The 23,173-nt window shown below is 59.0% G+C and overlaps 2 protein-coding genes across 16 annotated transcripts in view; one reads left to right on the top strand and one right to left on the bottom strand.

The window, feature by feature from the left end:
• The first annotated feature begins 55 nt into the window (after positions 1 to 55).
• On the top strand, positions 56 to 21,979 carry MTSS2 (MTSS I-BAR domain containing 2). Of its 8 annotated transcripts, none has more exons than XM_045986984.1 (15): positions 58 to 235; positions 5,142 to 5,203; positions 5,295 to 5,368; positions 6,186 to 6,270; positions 6,353 to 6,444; positions 6,541 to 6,615; positions 6,944 to 6,952; positions 7,873 to 8,030; positions 8,466 to 8,573; positions 9,484 to 9,581; positions 11,129 to 11,255; positions 17,783 to 17,857; positions 18,190 to 18,366; positions 18,546 to 18,711; positions 18,787 to 21,979. In XM_045986984.1, the coding sequence occupies exons 1-15, from the start codon at positions 167 to 169 to the stop codon at positions 19,548 to 19,550; spliced, it is 2,139 nt and encodes a 712-aa protein (XP_045842940.1). In that variant the 5' UTR covers positions 58 to 166; the 3' UTR covers positions 19,551 to 21,979. The 8 variants fall into 8 exon arrangements, with proteins under 8 accessions (XP_045842942.1, XP_045842943.1, XP_045842939.1 ...); XM_045986981.1 differs by having other exon boundaries at positions 11,033 to 11,255; XM_045986986.1 differs by lacking the exon at positions 8,466 to 8,573 and having other exon boundaries at positions 56 to 235; positions 11,033 to 11,255.
• IL34 (interleukin 34) overlaps positions 21,604 to 23,173 on the bottom strand; it is a 55,665-nt gene continuing 54,095 nt past the window's right edge. For all 8 annotated transcript variants that reach the window (XM_045986994.1, XM_045986996.1, XM_045986995.1 and 5 more), the window contains one exon: positions 21,604 to 23,080. In XM_045986994.1, coding sequence (XP_045842950.1) covers positions 22,908 to 23,080 — 173 coding nt within the window. In that variant the 3' untranslated portion in view covers positions 21,604 to 22,907. The remainder of the gene's footprint in view (positions 23,081 to 23,173) is intronic.

Raw genomic sequence — 23,173 nt, 5'->3', positions numbered from 1 at the left:
GCCCGCTAGCCCCGAGCGCCGCGCGGCCGGCCGCTGAGCGCCGCCCGGAGGCGGAGGCCCGGCCCGGCCTCGGAGCGAGCGCCCGCCGCGCCCGGCTCCCTCGGCTGCTGGCGCCCCGCGCCCCTGCCCGCGCCCGCTGCTGCCGCCGCCGCTGCCCGGCCGGAGCATGGAGACGGCGGAGAAGGAGTGCGGCGCCCTGGGCGGGCTCTTCCAGGCCATCGTCAACGACATGAAGGTAACGGGGTGCGGCGGGGCCGGGTGCCCGGCGGGCGCGCGGGTGCGGGTCCCCCTGGGGACGAGTGGCGGCGGGCATTCGGGCCCCGCTGTGTGCGCGCGTCGCTATGTGTGTGTCCTTGTCTGAACGCGTCCGGCCTGCGTCGGCTGTGTGCCTGGGTCTCGGCGTCCCCGTCTGAGGGGTGTTGGTGTTCGTGTGTCGGGATGTCCAGGAGGTGCCCGGGGTCGCCGGGCCGTAGCGCCCCCGTAGGGTCCCCACCGGAGGCTGCTCACACGCGGGCTCCCTGTACCCCCAGCCCCCAAATCATGAATGAGGTTTGACTCGGGTTTTGACTCTACGGTCCTAATGTGATGGGTCCCGGGTCTCGCCGGCCTCCGCCCCCTACCGCTACGGTGCACCCTCCGCCGCCCCAATTCCGCACCACCACCCCCCGCCCCCCGATGGCCCTGGAACCCAGACAATGCTGTCACCGCCAAAGCAGGGGAAAATAATAAGGCAGAGAACCGTTAACTCCTTCACCGCCGGCCTCGGCCTCTGTGCTCCACCCTGCGACTCTTACACCCCCCACCCCAACACACCCCTGCCCAGGTCCCCTGAAACAGACCCTAGGAAGCTGCAGGACTCCAAGGTCTCCAGGCTGACTGTCCCTGCATCCCAAGGCCTCTGTCCTCACCTTGGAAGGAGGAAGGGAGAGGATCTGGGTTTCTGGAGGATCCCCAAGGGAGAACCTACTACCACCCCAGGCCTTCACCAACCCCCAACCCTGCACCACCACCCCCCCATGACTGGCCAAGGCTGGACAGGAGCAGGCCACCGACTCTTGGCCCACCACTGGCTCACTAGGTGGGGAAACTGAGGCCTGGGACTGGCTCAAGGTCATTAAGGAGACTGTCTGACTCTGTCCCTGACCTCACTCCTCTCTGTTGATCTGGGGAGCAAGGGAGATCCTCTCCCCAGAGAGGCCAGGGTTTGGCAGGGCTGCCCCAGGCTGACTAGGCAGAGAGGAGTTGCAGCCCCAGCGACAGGATGGGGGCCGGGAACAACGCTCCTGCCTTTCTCCTCTGAAGCAGGATTGTGGGGCAGGGGAAAGAACCGGGCTCTGCACGTGAACTCCAGAGAGCCCCCCTCCCCCCGTCACACGCTCCCAAGTGTACAGCAGAATCCCACGGTGACATGACAGGCCCAGGAAGAGACACCACACAGTGTCTAGTGCAGCTAAGCCCCACAGTGCCCAGGCAGGCCCTTTCAGAGGCTCCCAGTGCTACCCAGGGAACAGCCCTAGGGGCAGCTGCTGGATCCCTGCCCCTGCAAGAGGCCTGAGGCCATCGCCACCTAGAACTACAGGGTGAGCAGCATACAGATGTCCCCCAACCCCACAGAGCGTGCTCCCCTGAGACCTCCATCCCTTGCAACTCTACCTCTGGGCCATCCTACCAGCCCTCAGAAGTCCTGGCCCCTCTCTGTCCTCAGCAGACCCTCCTGTCCTGGGGACATCACAGCCCTGGCCCTGGGATCCCTTCCTAGGACCAGACAGCCCAGACCGCCTTCCCCCCGCTACTTCCAGGGCTGGCAGAGAATGGGACCTTCCCGCCCCCTCCTCCCGCCGACAGCCTCTCCGCTAACACTGCAGAGAACAGCAGCTTCTCTCTTCAGAAAAGAGGGACAAAACTGTCCCTCTCTCCCCAGGCAATTTGCAAGGAACTTTGAGATCAGACAGAAGGAAAAGGGAGATATAGCAAGAGATTCAGGCCGGGTTTTCTGACATGTGGCAGTTTCACCTGGGGTGATGCCAAGTACCTAGGACATATGCATGTGTTCAGGCCAGGGACAGAGCAGGGGACTGGGCCACCTGGAGGTTGATCACCTGGTTTTGGGGGGCAGCTTCTGGCTGTTTCCCTCACTGGTCTGAGCCCCAGAAGCAGCGGGGGCTTGCATAGAGGAAGGGGGCTGAGCTGGGGAGACTGAGCTTGCCCCATGAGGCCTGTCCACAGCTCCCCTGGAAGCTCCCCTGGAAGCCCTGGCTCTGGCCTGGGGTTGGCAGCAGAGGTGGAGGGAAGCCGCCCCAAGCTACACCTGGAGGAGGACAGAGGCCCCGAGCTGCACCTGGAGGCCGGAGACACTGAGCGGCACCTGGAGGGAGGCCGGAGGCTCTAGCTGCACCTAGAGGCTGGAGGGCTGGGAAGAGGCTTCTGAGTCAGGGTTGGGGTGGGGTGCTCAGGAGCTTTCTCTGCCTCTGTGCCTCACTTAGCTCAGATGCCCACTGGGTGGTTGCCAGGCCGCCCACTGAAGTTAAGAGAGGGGCAGAGGCTTGCCCAAGATGGCAGGACAGGGCGAAGTGCCTTCAACAGAGTGTGGGGGGCTTCCACTTGGCACTGAGCCATCCAGAAAATGGGCCCATCAACTTTGCCTGTCCTCCCATAGGCCCTACCCTGTGGGAGGGGCCTCTGCAGACAGGCCCGCAGACAGGCAGGGATCCTGTGTCCCCTGTTTTCAGCCAGCACTGACGGAGCCCTGTACTGGGCAAGGTGCTGAGTGCTTCTCCTACAGCGCCTCCTGGAGTCTCTACCCAGACCCACAGATGTAGGTGCAGTTCCCAGTCCAATTTGACAGGTGAGGAAACTGAGGCCTAGAGTGGAGCCCTGGACTACCAACCCCTCCCTCCCAGGTCAGAGACCGAGTCTCCAAGGGCCAGGAGTCCCAGCCACCTCCACGGCAGTCTCGTGCCATCCACCTGAGCACCTCTAGTGACGAGCACTGGGGACAGAGCGGGTGTTTCTCCCGTCCCTGCAGTTCCCGTCCCCTCCTCCCCTCGCAGCTCCCAGATGCTCGTCGCTCTGTACCCTGGAAGTGGGTGTAGTGACCGGTCAGACATGGGATCAGAGCTTGCCCCTGCCACCGGCTTGAGCCCGTCAGTTAATCCCTCTGAGCCTCAGTTTCCTGACGTGTAGAATGCGGGTGACGGTCGTGTTTATCTCGCGGGGCTGTGCTGAGGACCCGACGCGCTCCCACGGCTTCACACAGCGCCTGGCTGCGGCGAGCGCTCGGACAGCAGCAGTCACCGCCGCGAGTGGTGACCCAGAGTCTCTGAGCCTGACGACCTGGGCATGGCCAGGGTGAGGGCGTGGGCCCAGACGAACCCTGAAAACCCTCCCTTGGGACCCTGGCTGCCCCAGCCGCCCCCCCCCCCACCAGCTCCACATCTCCGGGGTCCTTTATGAATCACCTACCAGTGGGGGGCAGAGACCAAGGTGCGCCTGTCCCTCTGCTGAGGGCCCCTCAGGCCTCCCCCACACCGTGTCTTGCCCCCTCCCCACTGGGAAAGCTGACGGGGTGAAAGTCTAGGAAGAAGTGAGCCTGGCTGGCTGGAGGCTGGGGAGATGACTGGTCTGTCCCCAGCTTCTCCTAATCCCTTGTGCTCCAAACCTGCCCAGAGTCTGCCAAGGGGCTGAGAAGGTGTCCTGGGGGTCGGGACACCTGCCCCTGGACTCCTGCCTCCTCAGCACTGGCCCTTCTCCCTGGGGGTCTTAGCAAGGCTTTGGGGCTGGGATGTTGAGGTGATGTGAGCGCTCCACCTTTCAGAAGACTTTTGGGGGTGCCAAGGTGAGGTTCAGCTCCTTGGGATTGCCAGGGACAACCTACCAGGCTCCTTGACCCTGAACTTTACACACATGGAGACAGCCCACCCACAGCCTCCCCTGGCCTGCGCCAGCCTGTGTGAACTTCTCAAATATTTGCTTTCTCTGGCCACTGGCTGGGCTGGGAGGAGAGGGAGTGTTTCTAAGGCTGTCAGAAGCTGTCCTGTCTCCTGTCCACCCCTGCAGGCTCAGCTGGAGAGGTCTTCTCGAATCTACCCTTGGGTTCCAGTCTGGCAGAGCCTCCTTCTGAAGCCTTGAGGCCTGGGGTCTCTGCCTTCCCCGTTTCCCCAGCACCGAGCGCCCCAGCCTACATGGAAGGGAGACGCCCTCTGGGGCCGGGGCTTTACTGGCCTTGGGCTCCCCTTCAAGCATCCAGGCCACCACGGGGCCCTCAGGCCAGGGCTGAGGCTTCTCCGGGACCCAGCCACCATGGGAGGGCGCATTAACCAGAAAAGCCCCTTGATCAGACTGGACAACTTGGTCGCCAAGAGCCCAGCCTCCCCACTGGGAAACCCCCTCCCAATTCAGAGCTTTGGGCCAGACTGGGATAAAGGCCACACTGTGTCCCCAGGAGGGGAGGGGAACTGGGGGTGGAGAAAGGTGGCTCTGTTGGCCGCACAAGGCCCCATTCAGCCTGGGGCCTGGCTGTCCTGGGCAGGCTGGCTGGCCTTGGAGCAGTCACAGCCTCCCTGGGCCTGGGAGCCACCGCTGCCGGCCTGGGATAGATGGGTGTCCGGGCCAGTAGCAGCTTCCGGGGCCTGGGATGGGGGGACCCTCCCAGAGGCCCCAGTTTGAGACCGGCATCCCTGAGCCCTGCTGGTGCACACTGGCCCTCTGCACCCACCTTGCTGTGTGGACTATCCCGCCTGTGTCCACAGGGACATGGTTCCCCTCATGCAGTTCAGCCCAGAGTCCCTGCCAGAACCCAGGGGAGCCCCGAGAGACAGAACCTGCCATTTATTGTTTCCGTCTCCCCTGATAGAGGATGTAGGCCGAAACGGTGGCCACTGTAGACCATAGGCCAGGCTTCCTGTCAGGGAGGGAGTGATGAGCAAAGGCCGTCGTTCCCACGTCCAGGCCTTCCTTCTGCCCCATGGCTCTGTCCTCGGTCCTCCATTGTCCCAGAAGGCCCAGGAGCCTCCGTCTCCATGGGGGCAGGGCCACTGTCTCAGAAACTGCCCAGAAATCCTGACGGAGGCAGGTAGGGAGCCCAGACCAGGTGGAGCCTTGCAAGCCTCCTCAGTCTCATGACCTCTCCATCTCCTCTGCAGAGCTCCTACCCCATCTGGGAGGACTTCAACTCCAAGGCCACGAAGCTGCATTCCCAGCTGAGGTGAGGCTGCTGAGGGTGCCCCCACTGGGGAGGGGACGGGCAGAGGAGAGGACACCTCACCCACAGACTGTCCCACTGTCCATCTCCCCAGGACCACTGTGCTGGCTGCTGTGGCCTTCTTGGATGCCTTCCAGAAAGTGGCGGACATGGCCACCAACACCCGAGGTGGGGAGGGGGCGTGGCTGGAGGTTGGGTATGCCCCAGGTTGGGCTTGGAGGCTGGGAAGGCTGATCGAAATGTGAACCAGGGAGAGGACCCTAGGCCCAGAGTTGGGACCCTGAATTCTGCTCCCTAATAGAATAGGCTGGTTGTGGAGAGAGTGAGCCTCTTACCACTAATGGCATGCAAGCAGGAGTGGGCGAACGGTGATAGGGATGTTACTGCGGAGGTTCCTCGATCAGTTCGATCCCTCTGCCACAGTGGTTCAGCCTTCTGTACACTGCGTCTGACCATGGCTGCTTCTCAACCCCCTCTAATCCGTCCGTCTGAGAACACGCAGGGGCAGCCAAGCCCCTGTTGGCCTTGGGGTCTCCTCTGCCTTCTAGTTCAAGTAGCAAGGACCCGGGTCCCCTGAGAACCAAGGTAGCGGGCGCTTGCTCGCACTCTCACGCCTGCCTCTAGGCATCTGGAGGGGGTTCCCGCCAGGGCTGGAGGGGATTTGGGCAGGCCCTTTGGATGGTCTCTCGAGCTGGCCTGACCACCAGACCACCCGCAGCTGCAGCGGGCGGGCACGGCTGGGATGGGCAGGGCCTTGGTCCCGCACGGAGGGCAAATACTGAGAACCGACCAAATCCCGCCCCCGCCCCCAGCTCCCGCTCCGGCTCTTGGATCGCGGGATCCCAGTGCGGGATCGCGCAATGCTGGGGGCGGGGCACCAGCTGCGAGCTCGGTCTTCCTGGGCCGGCGCTCCCCCTCGTGGCCGAGGCTGGGACTGCAGATGCCCCAGCGGGCACTTTACCAAGCTGCGCGCTTGCCTCGCCAGGGGCCACCCGGGACATTGGCTCGGCGCTCACGCGCATGTGCATGCGCCACCGCAGCATCGAGACCAAGCTGCGGCAGTTCACCAAGTGAGTGGGCGCCACGGGCGGGCGGGCAGGGGGGCGCAGGGAGACCCTGCTGGTGGCCCTGACCCTCCCGCGCCTCCCACAGCGCGCTGCTGGAGAGCCTCATCAACCCGCTGCAGGAGCGCATCGAGGACTGGAAGAAGTCTGCCAACCAGCTGGACAAGGACCACGCAAAAGGTAGGCCCTGGGCTGGGGCCAGGGCTCCCTGCCCCCATTGTGCAGAGCGTACTCCCCCCGCCCCATCATAGCACTCCTCTCTCACCCCATGTGCAGAGTACAAACGAGCCCGGCACGAGATCAAGAAAAAGTCTTCAGACACGCTGAAGCTGCAGAAGAAAGCGCGCAAAGGTAGAGCCCACCGCGGCCCATGGACCCGTAGCCCCACGGGGCCCCTCTCGGTACCCCCCACACCCTATGGGGTGCCCCAGGGAGTCATCCTGACTGGAGGGACCCTATCCTGGACAAGACCCTCCAACCTGCTGGGTGGGACAGAGGGAGCCTCCCTGCACCCCAGACCTGGCCCAGGCCCTCCCCTCTCAGGGAGGCAGCAGGAGGCCCCACAGGCGCAGGCACCCACACCCCTGCCCCAGGAGTGGCTCTTTCCATCCGGCTGTCTTTCACACATTCTTTCTTTCTCTGTCTCTCCTCCTCTCCTCCTCCCACATCCTTCCTGTAGAGCTACTTGGTAAGTCAAATGTCCGTCCCTCCAGCTGCTCCTCCCGTCCTTGTCCCATTTGTCTGTCTCCCCCAGCTCAGGGCCATTGGAAGGAGCCTCTCCAGGCCAAGGAGGAGCGAGGAAGGCGGTCGGTCCAGCGAGGGAGGGGCCCGGGGCACAGTCCCCCGGGGGTCCCTGGCCAGGGATGAGTCCCAGGCCACTGCTGGGTCAGTCTGCCAGGCCAAGAGGGGTTGGAGTGGGCAGGGTGGGAGGCACAGGCCCTGGCTACCCCCTCCCACCAGGCCTGCCCCATTACCTGTTGCCTTCTCACTTCCTGTCTCACCATCTCTCCATCATCCTCTTGCCTCTCTCTCTCTCTCTCGCTGCTGCTTTGTGTCGCTGTTGCTGTCCTTGTACACCACTCCCTGAGCTGAGAAAACCCCCTTCCCTTCCCCAGAGGCCCAGCCCCTAGTTCTCCCGGCCCCACACCCCTCAGTGGGCTGGCCTACAGCGGAGCCCTCCGGCTCTACTTTGTCCTCCGCCCACCCTCTTCCTGTGCCCGGTGAGGTGAGGGGGTGCTGGCCCACAGGCGGTGAGGGTACCCCCAGGACTGGAAGTCTCAGCTGTGGAGGTCTCTGCTGGACTCACCTGGGCACACCTGCTCCCCGGGTGGCTCCCGGTGGGCTCCGCCCACTCCAGGTCCCCGGGTGGCTTTGCAGCTTTGGTGTCTTTCGTGTGTGTGTGTGTGTGTGTGTGTGTCTGTCTGTCCTCTCTGCCTGCTCTGGGACCAGCCCCGGCACAAGCCCCGGAGTCCTGGCTGCCCTCCCCAGTCCCCGGACCCCTGTGGCAGTGCCCAGCCCCACCGCCAGGGACGCACCACGGGGCCTGAGGCACACACGCGGCGAGCCGGGCGGCGTCCCCAGCGCGGCCTCTCCTCCCCGCCCCTCCAGGGAAAGGAGACCTGCAGCCGCAGCTGGACAGTGCCCTGCAGGACGTCAACGACATGTACCTGCTGCTGGAGGAGACAGAGAAGCAGGCAGTGCGCCGGGCCCTGATCGAGGAGCGCGGGCGCTTCTGCACCTTTATCACGTTCCTGCAGCCTGTAGTGGTGGGTCCCTCGGAATCTGCGCGTGTTCTCAGCATCCCTGCCGTCGGGCTAGTTGAAGGGTCTCCAGGAACCTGAGAAAATCCCAAGAATCAGGATTTGGGAGCCGCTGCTGGGAGTCCTTCTGGGTGACTCAGAGGCCCCAGCAGCTGGCACCAGGCTCAGGGTTGATCCTGCGACCTCTGAGAAAGGCCGCGGCTCAGTCATCCCTGCTGTGCGCCTTCAGAGCCGCGTGCTCACCACCCAAAGGCAGGTCTCGTAGCTCGTGATGCGCTAATTCAGGCTGGACAGATGGTCACAGTGGCCCCAGGGTGTCCGGTTCCAGCCTCTGTCAGGCGTGAGCAGCACTGGTTGAGAGAGGAGAAGCCAGGGGAGCCCCGTCCCTCCAGGGTGGGGGGCATGGGCAGGGCCGGTGGGTCTGACCCGCGGCTTCCGCAGAACGGCGAGCTGACCATGCTGGGAGAGATCACCCACCTGCAGGGCATCATCGACGACCTGGTGGTGCTGACGGCCGAACCCCACAAGCTGCCCCCCGCCAGCGAGCAGGTGCGGCCAGGCCTGGGGCTGGGGACAGGGGTGGGGATGGCCCGCCCTTGGTTGGGGACGGTAGAGGAAAAAAGAGGACAGAGGACCAGACACGTCCTAACACGCGCTGTGGGACATCCAGGAGTCCCTGCCCCAGGGAGGGATGGTGTGCCCAGGACCCAGTGGGAGCCTCAGTCTGAGAGCAGAAGCGGGAAGGTCCCATGGCACTGGGCCCCGTGTCTGCCCCCAGGCTCCCCCTGAACAAGCCAGACCTGGTGACGCTTTCCTGCCCTCTGTAGCCAAAACCTGTCCCCTCCCCGGGTCCCAGGCACAAAGACACACCTGCCCACACCTGCCACCTGCTCAGCTCACCGCTGTGCTCCCACTGCACAAGGGGCAGTCCTCCCCGACAGGCCCGTGAAGTTGCTGTCACCCGGCACCTACCGTGTGCCCGGCACTCTGCCAAGCACTTTCTACACCATCCCATTGACACCCCCCCCCCCATGGCCCTTCAGGACAGGAGCCACGGGCTGCTCACGGGGCCACTGAGGTTCCAGGAACTTGCCCAAGGGGCACAGCAGAGCCAAGATTTGAACCCCACGGTGTCCCTCGTGGTCACTCTCTGGGCTGCTCTGCCAGGACAGTGAGTCACCAGGGACACTTGGTTCTCCAGTGGCTACCCCCAAGGAGGGGGCAGCATCCCTGAGAAGGGGGGGTGGGCAGAGTCTCCCTCGATGTTCCTCTTCCCCCTCCTCTGAAAGCCCTGCTTTCAGACTCTCCTGGAGGGTCTCTTGCCGAGGCTTGCCTCTCAATAGGGAAGAGAGTGGGGGGCCTCTGGCCCTACCAGATCTCTCTGGAGGCCCCCAGAACACAATAAGCGTCTTTGCAGAGGAAGGCTGCCTCCGGTGACCCCGTCCCTGTCCCTGTCCAGGTGATCAAAGACCTGAAGGGCTCGGACTATAGCTGGTCCTACCAGACGCCCCCATCGTCGCCCAGCGGCTCCGGCTCACGGAAGTCCAGCATGTGCAGGTCAGTGCAGGGTGGATGGGTGGGGGGGCGCGAGGCCAGGAGGCGGGGGCCCCCAAGGAGAGGATGGGGGAGCGCCCAGCAAAGCTGCATCAAGAGCTGCTTCCGGGCCCCAGAATTCACACAAGTGCATCACAGAGGAGTTTGCGTGCAAGCACGGAGGACAGACATATCTGTGTGTCGAGGCTGCTGCCCGCGCGCGCATGTGGTAGCAGGAAGCAGGGCGGTGGGGGCAGGAGCAGCTTCGTTTACGGAGCAGTCACTGTGCGCCAGGGGCCATGCTAAGTGCCTTATGTGTTTTCTTCACTGAATCCTAACACCACCGTATCAGGTATGGTGGTATCTCCATTTCACTGAAGGGGAAACTGAGGCATGGGTCATGGTACTGCACGACCGTCGGTCGGGGTGGAGAGATAGTAAGAATCTAAAATCAGGGAGGGGCACAGATGCTTCTGGAAAGGTGTGCTGAGGCCCCAAAGTAAGGGACATTCCAACCTGGCTGCTTCCTGAGCTCTGGTTCCTGGCCACTGCCTCTGGCCCCCAAAGTCTCGTTTGATCGTGGTGCAGGCTTAGGATCAGGGACACCTCCAGGGCTGGCACTAGGACAGCATTTGGAGGAGACATTTTAGATTCGAGGTTCCTTAGGGGGGAGGGCAGTGAGCACAGAGTGAGTTACTGGTGGGAGCGGCCCCTCTCTCCCAGGCTCCCCTTCCCCAGAACCACCTCTGGGCACCTGGGCACGGGAGGTAGGCCGGGCATGGCCATCAGCAGCTCCTGTGGAGGGAGGGGGCCCAGGTCTGTTGGACCTCAGGTAGGTGTCTATCCCGGCAGGAAGGGTTGATGGCAGAGGACACCTGTGACCCAGGGTGGGGGCTGAGTAACTTCAGCATCTCGTTCAGAAAGAAGGCCACCTTCATTGGCCAAGAGTGAAGGGTTGCACAGAGGGTGTGAGCTACGGAGGGCAGGACACAGTCAGGGGGGTGGAGGGGATGAGGACAATGGTGGGTCCAGGACTCACACAGACGGTCACCGCAGCCTAGATACCCAGTTAGGATTTCATGGCAAAGATCAGACTGAGGAGACAGTCCAGAAACAGACTTGTGTTGGGTTCCAGCCCAAGTGGGCCAGGGGTTGATGCTTTGTGACGCAGTTGTTAATGGCAAAGTAGGAAGCAGAGTGACTGTGTGGCCCTAGGGATGCCCTGGAACCCTGGGGTTCTCCGGGGGCAGGTGCTGGGCCAGCTCTTGGGTGTGGTCCCCTGCCCACCCCTACCCCCCACCGTCCCACAACCCAACTCTTCTGTGGCACCCAGGTCTCACGACTTGTAGTCTGACATTGTCTTTTCCTTCCTTTGCCCCTCACCTCTTTCCTCCACCCTCGTCTGTCACCCTCTCCTCCACACGCACCCTTGTGTCTCCCTGTCTGGCTGCTGTCCCCCTTCCTGACTCCCCCAGTGCCCCCAGCAGCAGTAGCGGTGCCAAGGGTGGCGGAGCCCCGTGGCCTGGGGGTGCCCAATCATACTCACCCAGTTCCACCTGTCGCTACCGCAGCCTGGCCCAGCCAGCCACCGCGGCCGCCCGCCTCTCCAGCGTCTCGTCCCACGACTCTGGCTTCGTCTCCCAGGACGCCACCTACTCCAAGCCCCCCTCACCCATGCCTTCCGACATCACCAGCCAGGTGAGGAGTGTCTGCAGGGCCTGCAGCTGTTGACATAGGCCTGGAGGTCCCCAGGATCCCCTCACCGGGGACCAGCCTGGCTACGGAGAGGTGGAGAAGGTTAGAGCCACCTGCATGGGCCACAGAGGCATCAGCCGGGGGCTTTCGTGGCCCCACTTCCTCACTGTTTCCTGATTCCCTATCTCCTGCCTTCTTCCAGCCATGGGAGCCCCGAGGGGGCTGCTTAGCAGCTCTGATCCCTTGTGACCCTCCCCCTGCATAGGCTTACTGTGATGGGGTGGCTGGCCCCAGAAGTCATCCCCTGGAACCCCACAAATCTCCCCAGAAGCAGGCTTAGATCCTGCAGCCTCAGTGAGATGGACAAACAGAGGGACCACAGTAGAAGACAAAAGAACGTCAGGCCACCTGCCCAGAGGGCTATCCTCGGGGTGTCAGGAGTGACTGCATTTGGATCCAGTCTGCTATTCCTCCCCATCTAGGCTAGTGCCTCCATTTGGGCTCAGTATTTTAAGTTTTGGGTTTTTTGCTCAAGGGTATCCCCATTACACTTTCAATCTCTCTCCCTGTGCTGGCTCATTCCCATCAGTAACACAAACAAGCTCTAGCATCATGCATCTTAAAAGCTCTCCCTTCCCCCGATGTTATCCTCCAACCACCTAGTATCCTTCACAGCAGAACTTCTTGAAAGAGTTGTCTGCCCTAACCATCTCTACCTCATTTCCCATTCACTTCTGTCTGCTTCACCTATGTCTAACTGAAAAATTTTAGATTTGTTAATTTCTCCCATATAGTTCTATGCGTGTTTGCTGTATATATTTTGAGACTCTTATTATTATTAAGTGCATACACATTTAAAATGTCAACTTTTCGTGGTGACTTGAATCTTCTAACGTGATGTAGTTGATCCTTTGTTCCTTATAATGCCTTTCATCTTAGTCTCTTTTGTTGGATGTTACTACAGCTATCTCAGCTGTATTCTGTTCAAGATTTATATTATTTTTCCCATCTCTTGGCTTTTAAACTCACTGTATCTTTATGTTTCAGTTGAGCCTCCTAAAACAGCAGATGCTTAGGTTTTCTTTTATACAGGTTGACAATCTCTATCTTTTCATCGGTATTTTTAGTCCATTTATGTTTATTGTGATGACTGACATATTTGGACTCCTGTCTTTTTTCTTTTTATTCATTCTGCCTTTTTTTTTTTTGCCTCATTTGTCTCTCCCCTTGCCATTTGTTTTTCTTTTTCCCATTTGTTCCCCTTTTTCCCATTTGTTCCCCTTGCTAGATTCTGTTATACTGTGTTTCTTTTCTTTTACAGGGTACCTTGAAATTTTACCATCCATCCTTACAAAGGGTCTCTCTTCCTGAATAATTCAAGGATCTTAATCATTATTTTAACTTGGTCACCCACTTCTTCCCAACTTACAAGCTATTATATGTTACTCTCTATTTTTTTATAACACTTACAAATGACCTTTTTTTCTGAACTTCACTGTCATTTCACACAGACAATATTTGTCTAGATTTCTCCATGTGTTTACACATTTCTTCATTATTTCTTCTTGCACCTCAAGTCTTCTTTCCAAAGTATAGCACTTCCTTTAGAAGTTCCTTTTTTTTTTTTTAAGGTTTTATTTATTTATTTGACAGAGATCACAAGTAGGCAGAGAGGCAGGCAGAGAGAGGTAGAAGCAGGATTCCTGCTGAGCAGAGCGCCTGATGCAGGGCTTGATCCCAGGACCCTGGGATCATGACCTGAGCAGAAGGCAGAGGCTTTAACCCACTGAGCCACCCAGGCTCCCCCCTTTAGAAATTCTTTTAGAATAGATCTGTAGTAGTAAATTCTTGGGTTTTGTTTATCTGTAAACATGTGTCATTTTGTCGTCTTTCTTGAAAGTTTTGCCAGGGACACGATTCTGAGGTAGTAGTTATTCTCTCCACACTTGGGTACTTTTCCAATGTGTGTTTTGGCTTCTGTTGTCGATTGAGAGGTCTGCCATCTGTCAGACTGTTGTTCCTTTGTGAGTGAGCTTACTTTGCTCCCTGGTCACTTTGAAGATCTTTGCCCTTCAGTTTGTGTCTAGTTGCAAATTCGTTTTTACGTAGCCTCATTTGATGTTTGTATATCTCCCTCTTTGTATTCTTGTCTTTCATATGTTCTGGAAGTTTTCAGCCATTATTTATGTATTCCTCCTTTATTCTTGCTATTGGCTCCCTCTGAGATTCCAATTCAGTGTGTTGCGAAACCTCCTTATTTATTCTGCTCTGTATCCTTCTCTTAATTCTCACACTTTCCCTCTCCTCCCTTCTCTAGATGATGTTCTGGATCATTTATTCAGGGCTGTCTTCCAGTTTCCTTTTTCTCCATGTCACAGGAACTTAACCTCTCCATTGAGGCTTTTTTCCAACTTGGTATTTTGAAATAATTTCAGACTTGTAGGAAAGTGGTCAAAAGAGTACAGACTTCTCACCTCCCCCTCCCAAGCCTCCCCTGATGTTAACCCCTCATGTAGCCTCAATACTATTGACACACCTAAGGTCTTTTCTCAAATGTTGCTCGTTTCTCTGGTCCAGGAGGGCAGGATCCGGCCCAAGACCCTGTGTCGCAGTTAGTTGTCGGATCTCTTGTGGCTCCTCAAATCTGTGGTGGTTTCTCAGTCCTTCTTTCCTAACTTTGATACTTTTGATACCAGTCAGCTGTTTTGTGGAACATCTGTCGGTTTGGGTGTGTCTGGTGTCTTCTCATAATTAGACTGAGGTCCCACATTTCTGGCAAGACTCCTGTAACAGTGGGGGGTGGCTGCTCCTTGTCCGCACCAACCCTTGGTGTTTTTACATCTTTTTCATTTTAACTATTCTGGGGGGAACATCTGGTAGTGCCCTGCATTTGTAACGTGCGTGTCACTGATGAGGAATGAGGTTGAGCACCTTCTCGGGCCACTTGGCTGTCCTCTTTTCTGAAGGACCTGTTCACGTTTTTGCCCATTTTTCTACTAGGTTTTTTTTTTAAGATTAAATTTATTAATTTGACAGAGATTGCAAGTGGGCATAGAGGCAGGCATGGGGGTGGGGGGAGAAGCAGGCCCCCCGCTAAGCAGAGAGTCCGACGCTGGGCTCAATCCCAGGACCCTGGGATCATGACCTGAGCTGAAGGCAGAGGCTTAACTCATTGAGCCACCCAGGCGCCCCGGTTTTGTTTTTGTTTTTGTTTTTTTTCTTATTAATTCCTAAGACTTCTTATATATTAGGGATACAACTCCTTCATCTGAGATCTCTAATTCTGTGGGTTCCCTTTTTACTCTCTTAATGGAGTCTTTAATGAGCTAAAATTCTTTTTTTTTTTTTAATTATTTTTCTTTATTTGACAGAGAGGGATCACAAGTAGGCAGAGGGGCAGACAGACAGAGAGAGGGGAAAGCAGGCTTCCCGCTGAGCAGAGAGCCCGATGCGGGGCTCGATCCTAGGACCCTGAGATCTTGACCTGAGCCGAAGGCAGAGGCTTAACGCACTGAGCCACCCAGGCGCCCCTAATGACCTAAAATTCTCAATTTTAACGGATGTCCATTTTGTTCCACTTATTCATTTTTTACATTGTGCTTTTTGCGTTCTGAGCCACGTTTGTGCACTCCAAAGTCACAAAGATGTTTGCCTAGAAAAGTCTTTCTCTTTTACCCACATCTGCTGCTCATCAGGAATTGTGTACGTGTGCACGCACGTGTGTAAGGTGAGGTAGGGGTCATTTTTCCACGCAGATGTCTCATTGGCAAGTTGGTGAAGAGGCTGTGTCTTACCCCACGGCACTACACTGTCATCTTTGCCAGAAATCAGGTGTCATCTATGTACCTGTAGCCGTTTGGGGAGTCTGTATTCTGTCTGTTGGTTGATTTGTGTTCTCATACCAAGACCATACCGCCTTAATTATGGTCACTTTATACAAAACTTCGATCCGCGCTAGCAGGAATCTTCCAGCTCTGTTATTCTTAAGTATGCCCTTGTCTATTTTTGGCCCTTCGCAATTCCTCGTATCCCTTAATGTCCGCTGGTCAGTTCCCATCAAAAAAACAGTAAGAGGGGCGCCTGGGTGGCTCAGTGGGTTGAAGCCGCTGCCTTCAGCTCTGGTCATGATCTCAGGGTCCTGGGATCAAGCCCCGCATCGGGCTCTCTGCTCAGCAGGGAGCCTGCTTCCCTTCCTCTCTCTCTCTCAGCCTGCCTCTCTGCCCACTTGTGATCTCTGTCTGTCAAATAAATAAAATCTTTAAAAAAAAACAAAAAACAGTAACAGCAGCTTCTGGGGTTTTGACTGGGGATTGCTCACGTCTCTCCATTTATTTTGGCTTTTGCTTCTCTCGGTGATGTTTCGTAGTTTGCACGTAAAGGTATTCCACATCTATCACTGGATTTTTTTTTTTCGGGATATTTGATGTTTATTGATGATATTTATTCATTTTAAAGATTACTTACTGATTTACTTACTTACTTGAGTGAGTGAGTGGGAAGGGGACAGAAGGAGAGGGACAAGCAGACTCCACGCTGAGCGCAGAGCCTGATCTTAGGCTGGACCCCATGACCCTGAGTCCATGACCTGAGCCGAAATCAAGTCAGATGTTCAGCCGACTGAGCCACCCAGGCGCCCCTGTTGATACTTTTTTTTTTTTTTTAAGATTTTATTTATTTATTCGACAGAGATCACAAGTGGGCAGAGAAGTAGGCAGAGAGAGAGGAAGAGGAGCAGGCTCCCCGCTGAGCGGAGAGCCCGATGCGGGGCTCGATCCCAGGACCCTGGGATCATGACATGAGCTGAAGGCAGAGGCCTTAACCCACTCAGCCACCCCGGCGCCCCTGTTGATACTATTTTAAATTATATTAGCTCCTTAGGGGTTTTTTTAGTTTGTTGGCTGCTGATATTTAAAATTTTGGTTTTTTTCTTTGGCATATTGATCTTACATTGAATAATTTTATTAGAATCACTTGTCATTTCTGGTAACTGTAGACTCGTGAGAATTCTACATATACAACCATCATGTCTTTGATGAGTAATGACTGCTTTTTTCTTCCTTGCCAATCCTTTTGCTTTCTGCTACTTCTTGCCTCACTGCCCTGCTAGGATTTCCAGTACTGAGCAAAAATGGTGATCGTGGGCATCCTTCTCTTTCCCACCCTCCAAGGGAAATATATTGGTATTTGTCTAGACACTCTTTATTATCAGATTAAGGAAGCTTTTTCTATCCCCAGTTTAAGTATTTGTTCATGAATTAACATTGAATTTTTCCACTGAGTGTTCCTAATGCTTTTTCCGTTGGTTTTTGTTTGCTTTCACAATTATATTCGTAAATCCACATTTGTTTCTTGTTTCATCTGAAGCCTCACCTGTGGTGCTTTATTTCCTTTTATTTTGGTGATCTTGGTTCATCAGAAACCGTAAAAAAAATCGGGGGGTCTAAATTAAGGAGAATTTGAAGAATTTGACAGGGCAGGTGTGGTACAAATAATGGACCCTTTGCATGCCTCTTGCTGGACCCTTCATTCGGGCCATCGCAGGGCTTGCCCCTCACCTTGGCCCTTCCCCAGTCTCCCAGTCACTGTATTGCTCTCAGCGTGTGCCTCAGGGAGCCCTTATGGTCCTTCGTCCGCCCTGGCTGCTGCTTTGGTCTTCACTCTTGTGTCTTCTTTTGAGTTGGGGGCTTCCCAGGCCACCTGATCCCTGCACCTGCCCAGAGCAGGAGTCTCCCCTGCACACGTGGCGTGGACTCCCAGCCCCCACCATTCTGTGACCTAGTTCTTGAAGTCCCCAGGGAGGCCTCTGTGCCCTCATCTGATAGGCCCCTGGCAGCGTTAGCGCCGCTGCCTGTCCCTCTTCCATGGGGCAGCTCCTTCTGAGTTCTGTAACATCGTCTGCTGCTGGTTTTCTTCCCACTTCTCTGGCAGCTCCTTGCTCATCCCCTTGGCTGGACCCTCCTCTTCCCAGTCACTGACCGTGGGCCTGCCTGGGTCCTTGTACCTTCTCTCTAACGGCCCCTGCTGCCGAGGTGACCTTACTCTGTCTCATGGCTGTGGATTGGTGGCTGCTACCCTTGTCTTCTCTCTCAACCCCAGACCTGTACACGCGGTTGCCTGCATCGCGTCTGTGTGTGGACAGCAGACAGGCAGCTCCGCTCTGCACGTGCAGGATGGAACTCCGGACTCCTTGCTTCCCGCAGGCATGTTCTTCTGACACGACAGGACGCCATCAACTCCTCCACCCTCCCTCGTGTCTCTCTTTCCCTGGCCCGCCACATCCAGGCCGTGGGCAGCGAGTCCTGTTGTGAATTCGCACTACCTCTGGCTCTTGGGCTGGGCCGCGGAGTCGGCCGGTGCCCACCATGTGCACTTAGGGTGCTGAGATCTGCCGCAGACGCTCGCAGGGGTGGCGGGGTGGGGCACCGAGCCGGAGCGCCCCGCTGCATGCCGGCGCTGTGACCAGGTCTGTTCTCTCCTCTCCTCCTGGCCTCCCCGCCCCGTCCGCCCGCCTGCTCGCCTCTGCATGGCAGAAGTCCTCCAGCTCTGCGTCCTCAGAGGCCTCGGAAACCTGCCAGTCCGTTAGCGAGTGCAGCTCCCCCACCTCGGTCAGTGCTCCCCACCTGCAGTGGGACGCAGGGAGGGTCCAGGGTCAACCAGCGGGGGGTGCACCCGGTGCCTGCTCCCCACAGGAAAAGCCGCCTGGGCACACCTGCAGCCACTCCCAACACACATCTTTCCCTCCTGGGACATGCTGTCCTACCCCTGGGCCTGGAGGGACTGAGGGGTCATGGTACCCTCCATGCTCTGTCCTTGGCCATGTTCATGGGCCTGACACCCATATGGGCCTGAAATCCCTGAACCTCAACAATAGTGAGGGGACCCATCACTGCGGATGACAGGGCCAAGGGCCCCCTGACCCATCTGCCACCCCCTGCAGGACTGGGCCAAGGCGGGCCCCCACGAGCAGCCCTCGGGCACCAGCCTGCAGCGGAGAAAGGACCGAGCGGAGCACCCCCGAGACACAGAACCAGGCCTGGCCGGCGGGGGTGCCCTGGGCCCCAGCGGCGAGGAGGCACCACGACCCCGCATGTCCCCTGCCACCATCGCAGCCAAGGTAGGCGCCCGCTCTCGGGCAGCCCAGCCAGGGCCCCACCTTCACTCCCAGGTCTGCTCCTGAAGGCCCAGTAATTGGTGTTGGGGCCAGCCCTGGCTTCTTGGCGGGAGCCACCTAGAATCCAGGTTGAGGGGGGCAGCTGGGAGCCGGGCTTCAGCCTGCAGTCTTCCCACCCCCAGCACGGCGAGGAGGTGTCCCCCGCCGCCAGTGACCTGGCCATGGTGCTGACCCGCGGCCTGAGCCTAGAGCATCAGAAGAGCAGTCGGGACTCGCTGCAGTACTCCAGCGGCTACAGCACACAGACCACCACGCCCTCGTGCTCCGAGGACACCATCCCCTCCCAAGGTAGGCCCTGGGGCCGGGGCCGGGGCGGATCAGCCGTCCTTCCGAGCCCCGGCCCACCGCATCCCGTGTCAGCAGGCTCCGACTACGACTGCTACTCCGTGAACGGGGACGCAGATGGCGAGGGCCCCGCCGAGTTCGACAAGTCATCCACTATCCCCCGCAACAGCAACATCGCCCAGAACTACCGCCGCCTGATCCAGACCAAGCGGCCGGCCTCCACCGCGGGGCTGCCCAGCGCCTCGGGCGCGCCCCCCGGCGTAGCCACCATCCGCCGCACGCCGTCCACCAAGCCCGCCGTGCGCCGCGCGCTCTCCAGCGCGGGCCCCATCCCCATCCGGCCGCCCATCGTCCCCGTGAAGACGCCCACCGTGCCCGACTCCCCCGGCTACGTGGGACCCACGCGGGCGGGCAGCGAGGAATGTGTCTTCTACAGCGACGAGGCCGCCTCGCCCCTGGCCGCGGACCTGGCCAAGGCCTCCCCAAAGCGGCTGAGCCTGCCCAACACGGCGTGGGCCAGCCCGGCCCCCGAGGCGGCCGGCTACGCCGGGCTGGCGGCGGATGACGACGACGAGCAGCAGCAGCTGGCCGCCAACCGCCACAGCCTGGTGGAGAAGCTCGGGGAGCTGGTGGCCGGCGCCCACGCCCTGGGCGAGGGCCAGTTCCCCTTCCCCACGGCCCTGGCCACCGCCGCTGCCGCCGCCCCTGCCGAGGAGACGCCCAGCCCACCCCCTGCCGCCCCCGGCGACCCCCCGGCCGAAGACATGCTGGTGGCCATCCGCCGCGGGGTGCGGCTCCGCAGGACCGTCACCAACGACAGGTCGGCGCCCCGCATCTTGTGATGGCGCCGCCCTCCCGCCCTCCGGCCCCGCTGACGCAGGTGGCCGGACCGGTGACCCACAGCCGCCCAGAGCAGAAGGCACAGCGAGGAGACAGCAGAGCCAGGCAAGCCTTTGGTTTTCTGTTTTTTAAGTCACGTGTGATGGAAAGACGCTCGTCTTGGATTTCAGCATTTACACGGGAAGTGACTTCTTTAACCAAGCCCGCCAGCTGGGAGCCTGCAGGCCTTGAACTGGATCTGGAGCCTGTTTTATCTGTTTCCTGCCTGTTCTGCCCCTCCTCTTCCTCTTCCTCAGGCCCTGCCTCTCCCCCCGCCCCGACCCGCTGGGAGCACCCTGCCCGGGGTCCTCTCCTGGGGACCAGGCCCTTCTCCCTCCTTTCCCTTTCTCTCCCTTCCCCGAGTTCTCTCTGTCAGGGAGGCAGGCTCTCTGCAGAGGGGCCCTGCGCCCCGTCGGCTGAGGTGTGAGCTTTGACTGAAAAGCTACACGGGATGGCGGGGAGCAGGTTGAGGTTGGGAGGCGTAGCCTCCTGTGGAGGGAAGAGGGCACAGGCCCAGGGCCCTGCATTGAGTCTTGGGGACGTGTTTGGAGAAGGCCATGGCGCCTAAGGTGGCTTCAGGTCCTAGCGCGCCGTCGCTGGGGCAGTGTGACTGCGGAAGAGGGGCAGGCCACGGGGTCCTCTGGCCGGCCCCCCGGGAGCTGCTTTCGGATGTGTGGCCCTCACATGGGCACGTTGAGAATTTAACTCTGGTGGCACTTTGGTCACGGTTTCGGCCACCTTTGGGCATAGGGGCTGGAGCTGGGTAGAGGGTGTGGGGGTTATTTTATGAATATAATAGCGAAAGAGCTGACTAGACAGGACTGTGGGGGGGGACAGGGTGGACCGTACAGGGTGTCCAAGAGTGCCTGAGGGACAGGGGTCCTCACAGTGGCCCGGTGGGCCCATGGCAGGAGGAGGAGGGACAAATTGCTTCCTCAAAGCCAAGGGGCAGCTGTTTTTCCCTCCAGTTTCTGGAGCAAAGCCAAAATAAGGTTGGAGAAGGCCGGGTGTTGGGGGTTGGCCAGCACATCGGCTTGGATGGGGCTGGGGTGCAGCCCAGGGAACTTGGCTTTGACTCTCTGTCGCCAGAGGAGATGCCAACCCGGTGCAGTCCCCCCGGAGTCCGGTCCTGTGCTGGCGCTGGGTGCGGGGTGGGGGTGCCCTCCCCTCCACGTGCTGAGTCCCGCCAACTCGAAGCAGGTAGAAGCAGGTGCATCTAGGGCGAGTGGAGGGCTTCCTGTTGTCCCGCCGGCCAGCAGTGAGGGTGGCCGGGCTCGGGGGGCAGCAGAACCACAGGGCAGGGGGCCTCCTGGGGTCGGGAGAGCAGGGATTGGGTCTGAGTCTCAGCACCGGGCTAGAGCTACTGGTAGTTCTTGTGCAGGGAACCGGAGTCCAAGCAAGGTGGCCAGGCAGGTCTGGGGCACCAAGGTGGCCCCTGGGTGTCTGGAGCCCTCCCCCCTCCAGGCTCCCAAGGGCAGAGGGAGGATGGATGGTATCTGTAAGTTGCTAGGTCTGAGAACAGCCTTGCTGACTGCTCAGGCCAACCTGAGAGCCCAGGTTAGGGCATCTTGAGAGAGGGCCCAGGTGAGGGAGGGCCTGAAGAGGACAGGAGAGCAGATGGCCCGTGGGGGAAGGCGGCGGGGCGGGGGCAGGCGGGCAGACACACTGCCCCTTCCCCGCAGCGCTGTGCTGGCATCTCCCTGGGTGGGCTGAGGGAGTGAGATGCAGGGTGTATGGTATGAGCAGGGCAAGGAGCAGTGGGGTAAGGGGGTGACTTGGGAGGCCCAAGGAGGGGGGTGACTTGGGAGGCCCAAGGAGGGCAGTGGGCATGGCAGAGCCTCCCCCCCCCCGCCAGGCTCAGGCCCCCTCCCCCCCAAGCCACCCCCGGGCTGTACATAACTCCTCCATCCCCTTGACCGCCGTCTCCCAGCTAGTGACCACCTCTTAGGCCCACCCCCTCGGGATCCGAGCCAACCAGCCCCCATCACAAACTTTGGTTTGGGGAACTTCTTTACGTTCGTTTCTTTTCTTTCTTTTTTTCTTTTTTTCCCCCCCCCATTTTGTACAGAGAAATATTCTTTTCAAAAGCGTCTTTTGACTGAAGTAACTTTTCTGGTGCTGTTGTTAACTTGTTCCTTTTTTTAATTTATTTCCCCACCCAGGTCTCTGCTCCTGGTTCCTACTCACCCTTTCTTCCCTTCCCACCACACCACCCCCCCCCCCATCCCATCTGACCCATTTTGTTTCTTTTCTTTCTGTCCGTTTTTGGATAAATTATCCTCTCCTTCCTGCCCCCTCCACCCCACCCCCCCTTGATTTAAATAGTCACTGCTACAAGTAACAAATGCACTGTGAAGATTCCAGTATTAATAAAGTTGTACTGTAATTAACACCCCTGCGTCCGCCTGGCTTCCTCCCTGGCTGCTCACCGGCCCCCTGCAGCAGCCATGCAGCCCCGGCCCCAGATCGGGCCTGGGGCAGGGGCACCCGGGCTCCACGTGCAGGGGGGCAGGAGCAGCCGGGTCTGGCGCCAGGACCTATGCTTTCGAACCCAGCCAGATGGAGCCAGGGAGGGCGATCAGGGGGCACAGAGGAGGACCAGCCTAACACCCTCTGCCCCACGGTCTCCGTCTCACTGAGGCCCCGGCAGCTCGGGCAGGTGTGGAAGGAACTCGGGCCCTCAAAGACCACTTCCAGGCCTCCAGGCTAAGGCTTCATCCATTCCAAATCCAAATCTCGACACCCGGGCCCCAGGGTCTGACCAGCCCACCTGCCTCCTGAGTCCTGGAACTCGGAGGCCGCAGAGGGGCTCTCAGGCCTCTGGGGTTCACTTTTGCAGATGCAAACCAAACCAAACCGAAACAAAACAAGCAAGTGTTTAATAGAAAATATAAGGAACTGGAAGAGCATCCACTGTGGCAAGACGGGGTGCGTGGCCCGGCCCCCACCCTCCCCGTGCTCGCCCGCCTGCCCGGCACAGTCCTCGCCTCTGCAGGCCACAGGAGACACTCGGCAGCCCAGGTGGTGCAGGAAGAGGAGAGACCTCTGTCCCCCTCCAGGTACCCCCAGACCCCCGCTGCTCCAGGTGAGACCAGGTGAGGTACAGAATGCGGGGAGCTGAGCCCTTCTCAGGCACAGAATCCCCTCAAAGGAAAAACACTCTCCTGGGGGCTCCTCTCTCAAGACGGGTAGGGGGCTCCTCACCACGGCCCAGAGAAGTCTCAGGTTCAGCCAAACTGTGGAACACCTCCAGCTTCCCCATGTAAGTCACCACGCGGGCCTCTCGGGGCAAGAGGTCTCTGCCTGTGCCCTCAGCAGCTTCACTGAGCCGGGGGTCCGGTCTCGGATCCTGGGGAGCGAGGGAGGGAGGTAGGGGGCCGCTGGGACAGAGGGTAGGGCTGGGCAGCCGCACACTGCAACGAGGGATCCGGGCTGTGGGGCTGAGGACTCGGCACCTCACAATCCTGCCAGTTTAAGACCGAACTTTGTTTACCTGCAGGAGACGGGGGGGAACAAAAATGACTGCAGGAGTGGTCAACAGCCCTCTCGGTCCCCAGCCCACGCCACATTGGCTCATCCCCGTACC

Source organism: Meles meles, chromosome 19 (assembly GCF_922984935.1).
Source record: "Meles meles chromosome 19, mMelMel3.1 paternal haplotype, whole genome shotgun sequence".
NCBI classification, from domain to species: Eukaryota; Metazoa; Chordata; class Mammalia; order Carnivora; family Mustelidae; genus Meles; species Meles meles.
This window is presented reverse-complemented; position numbering and strand designations above follow the sequence as displayed.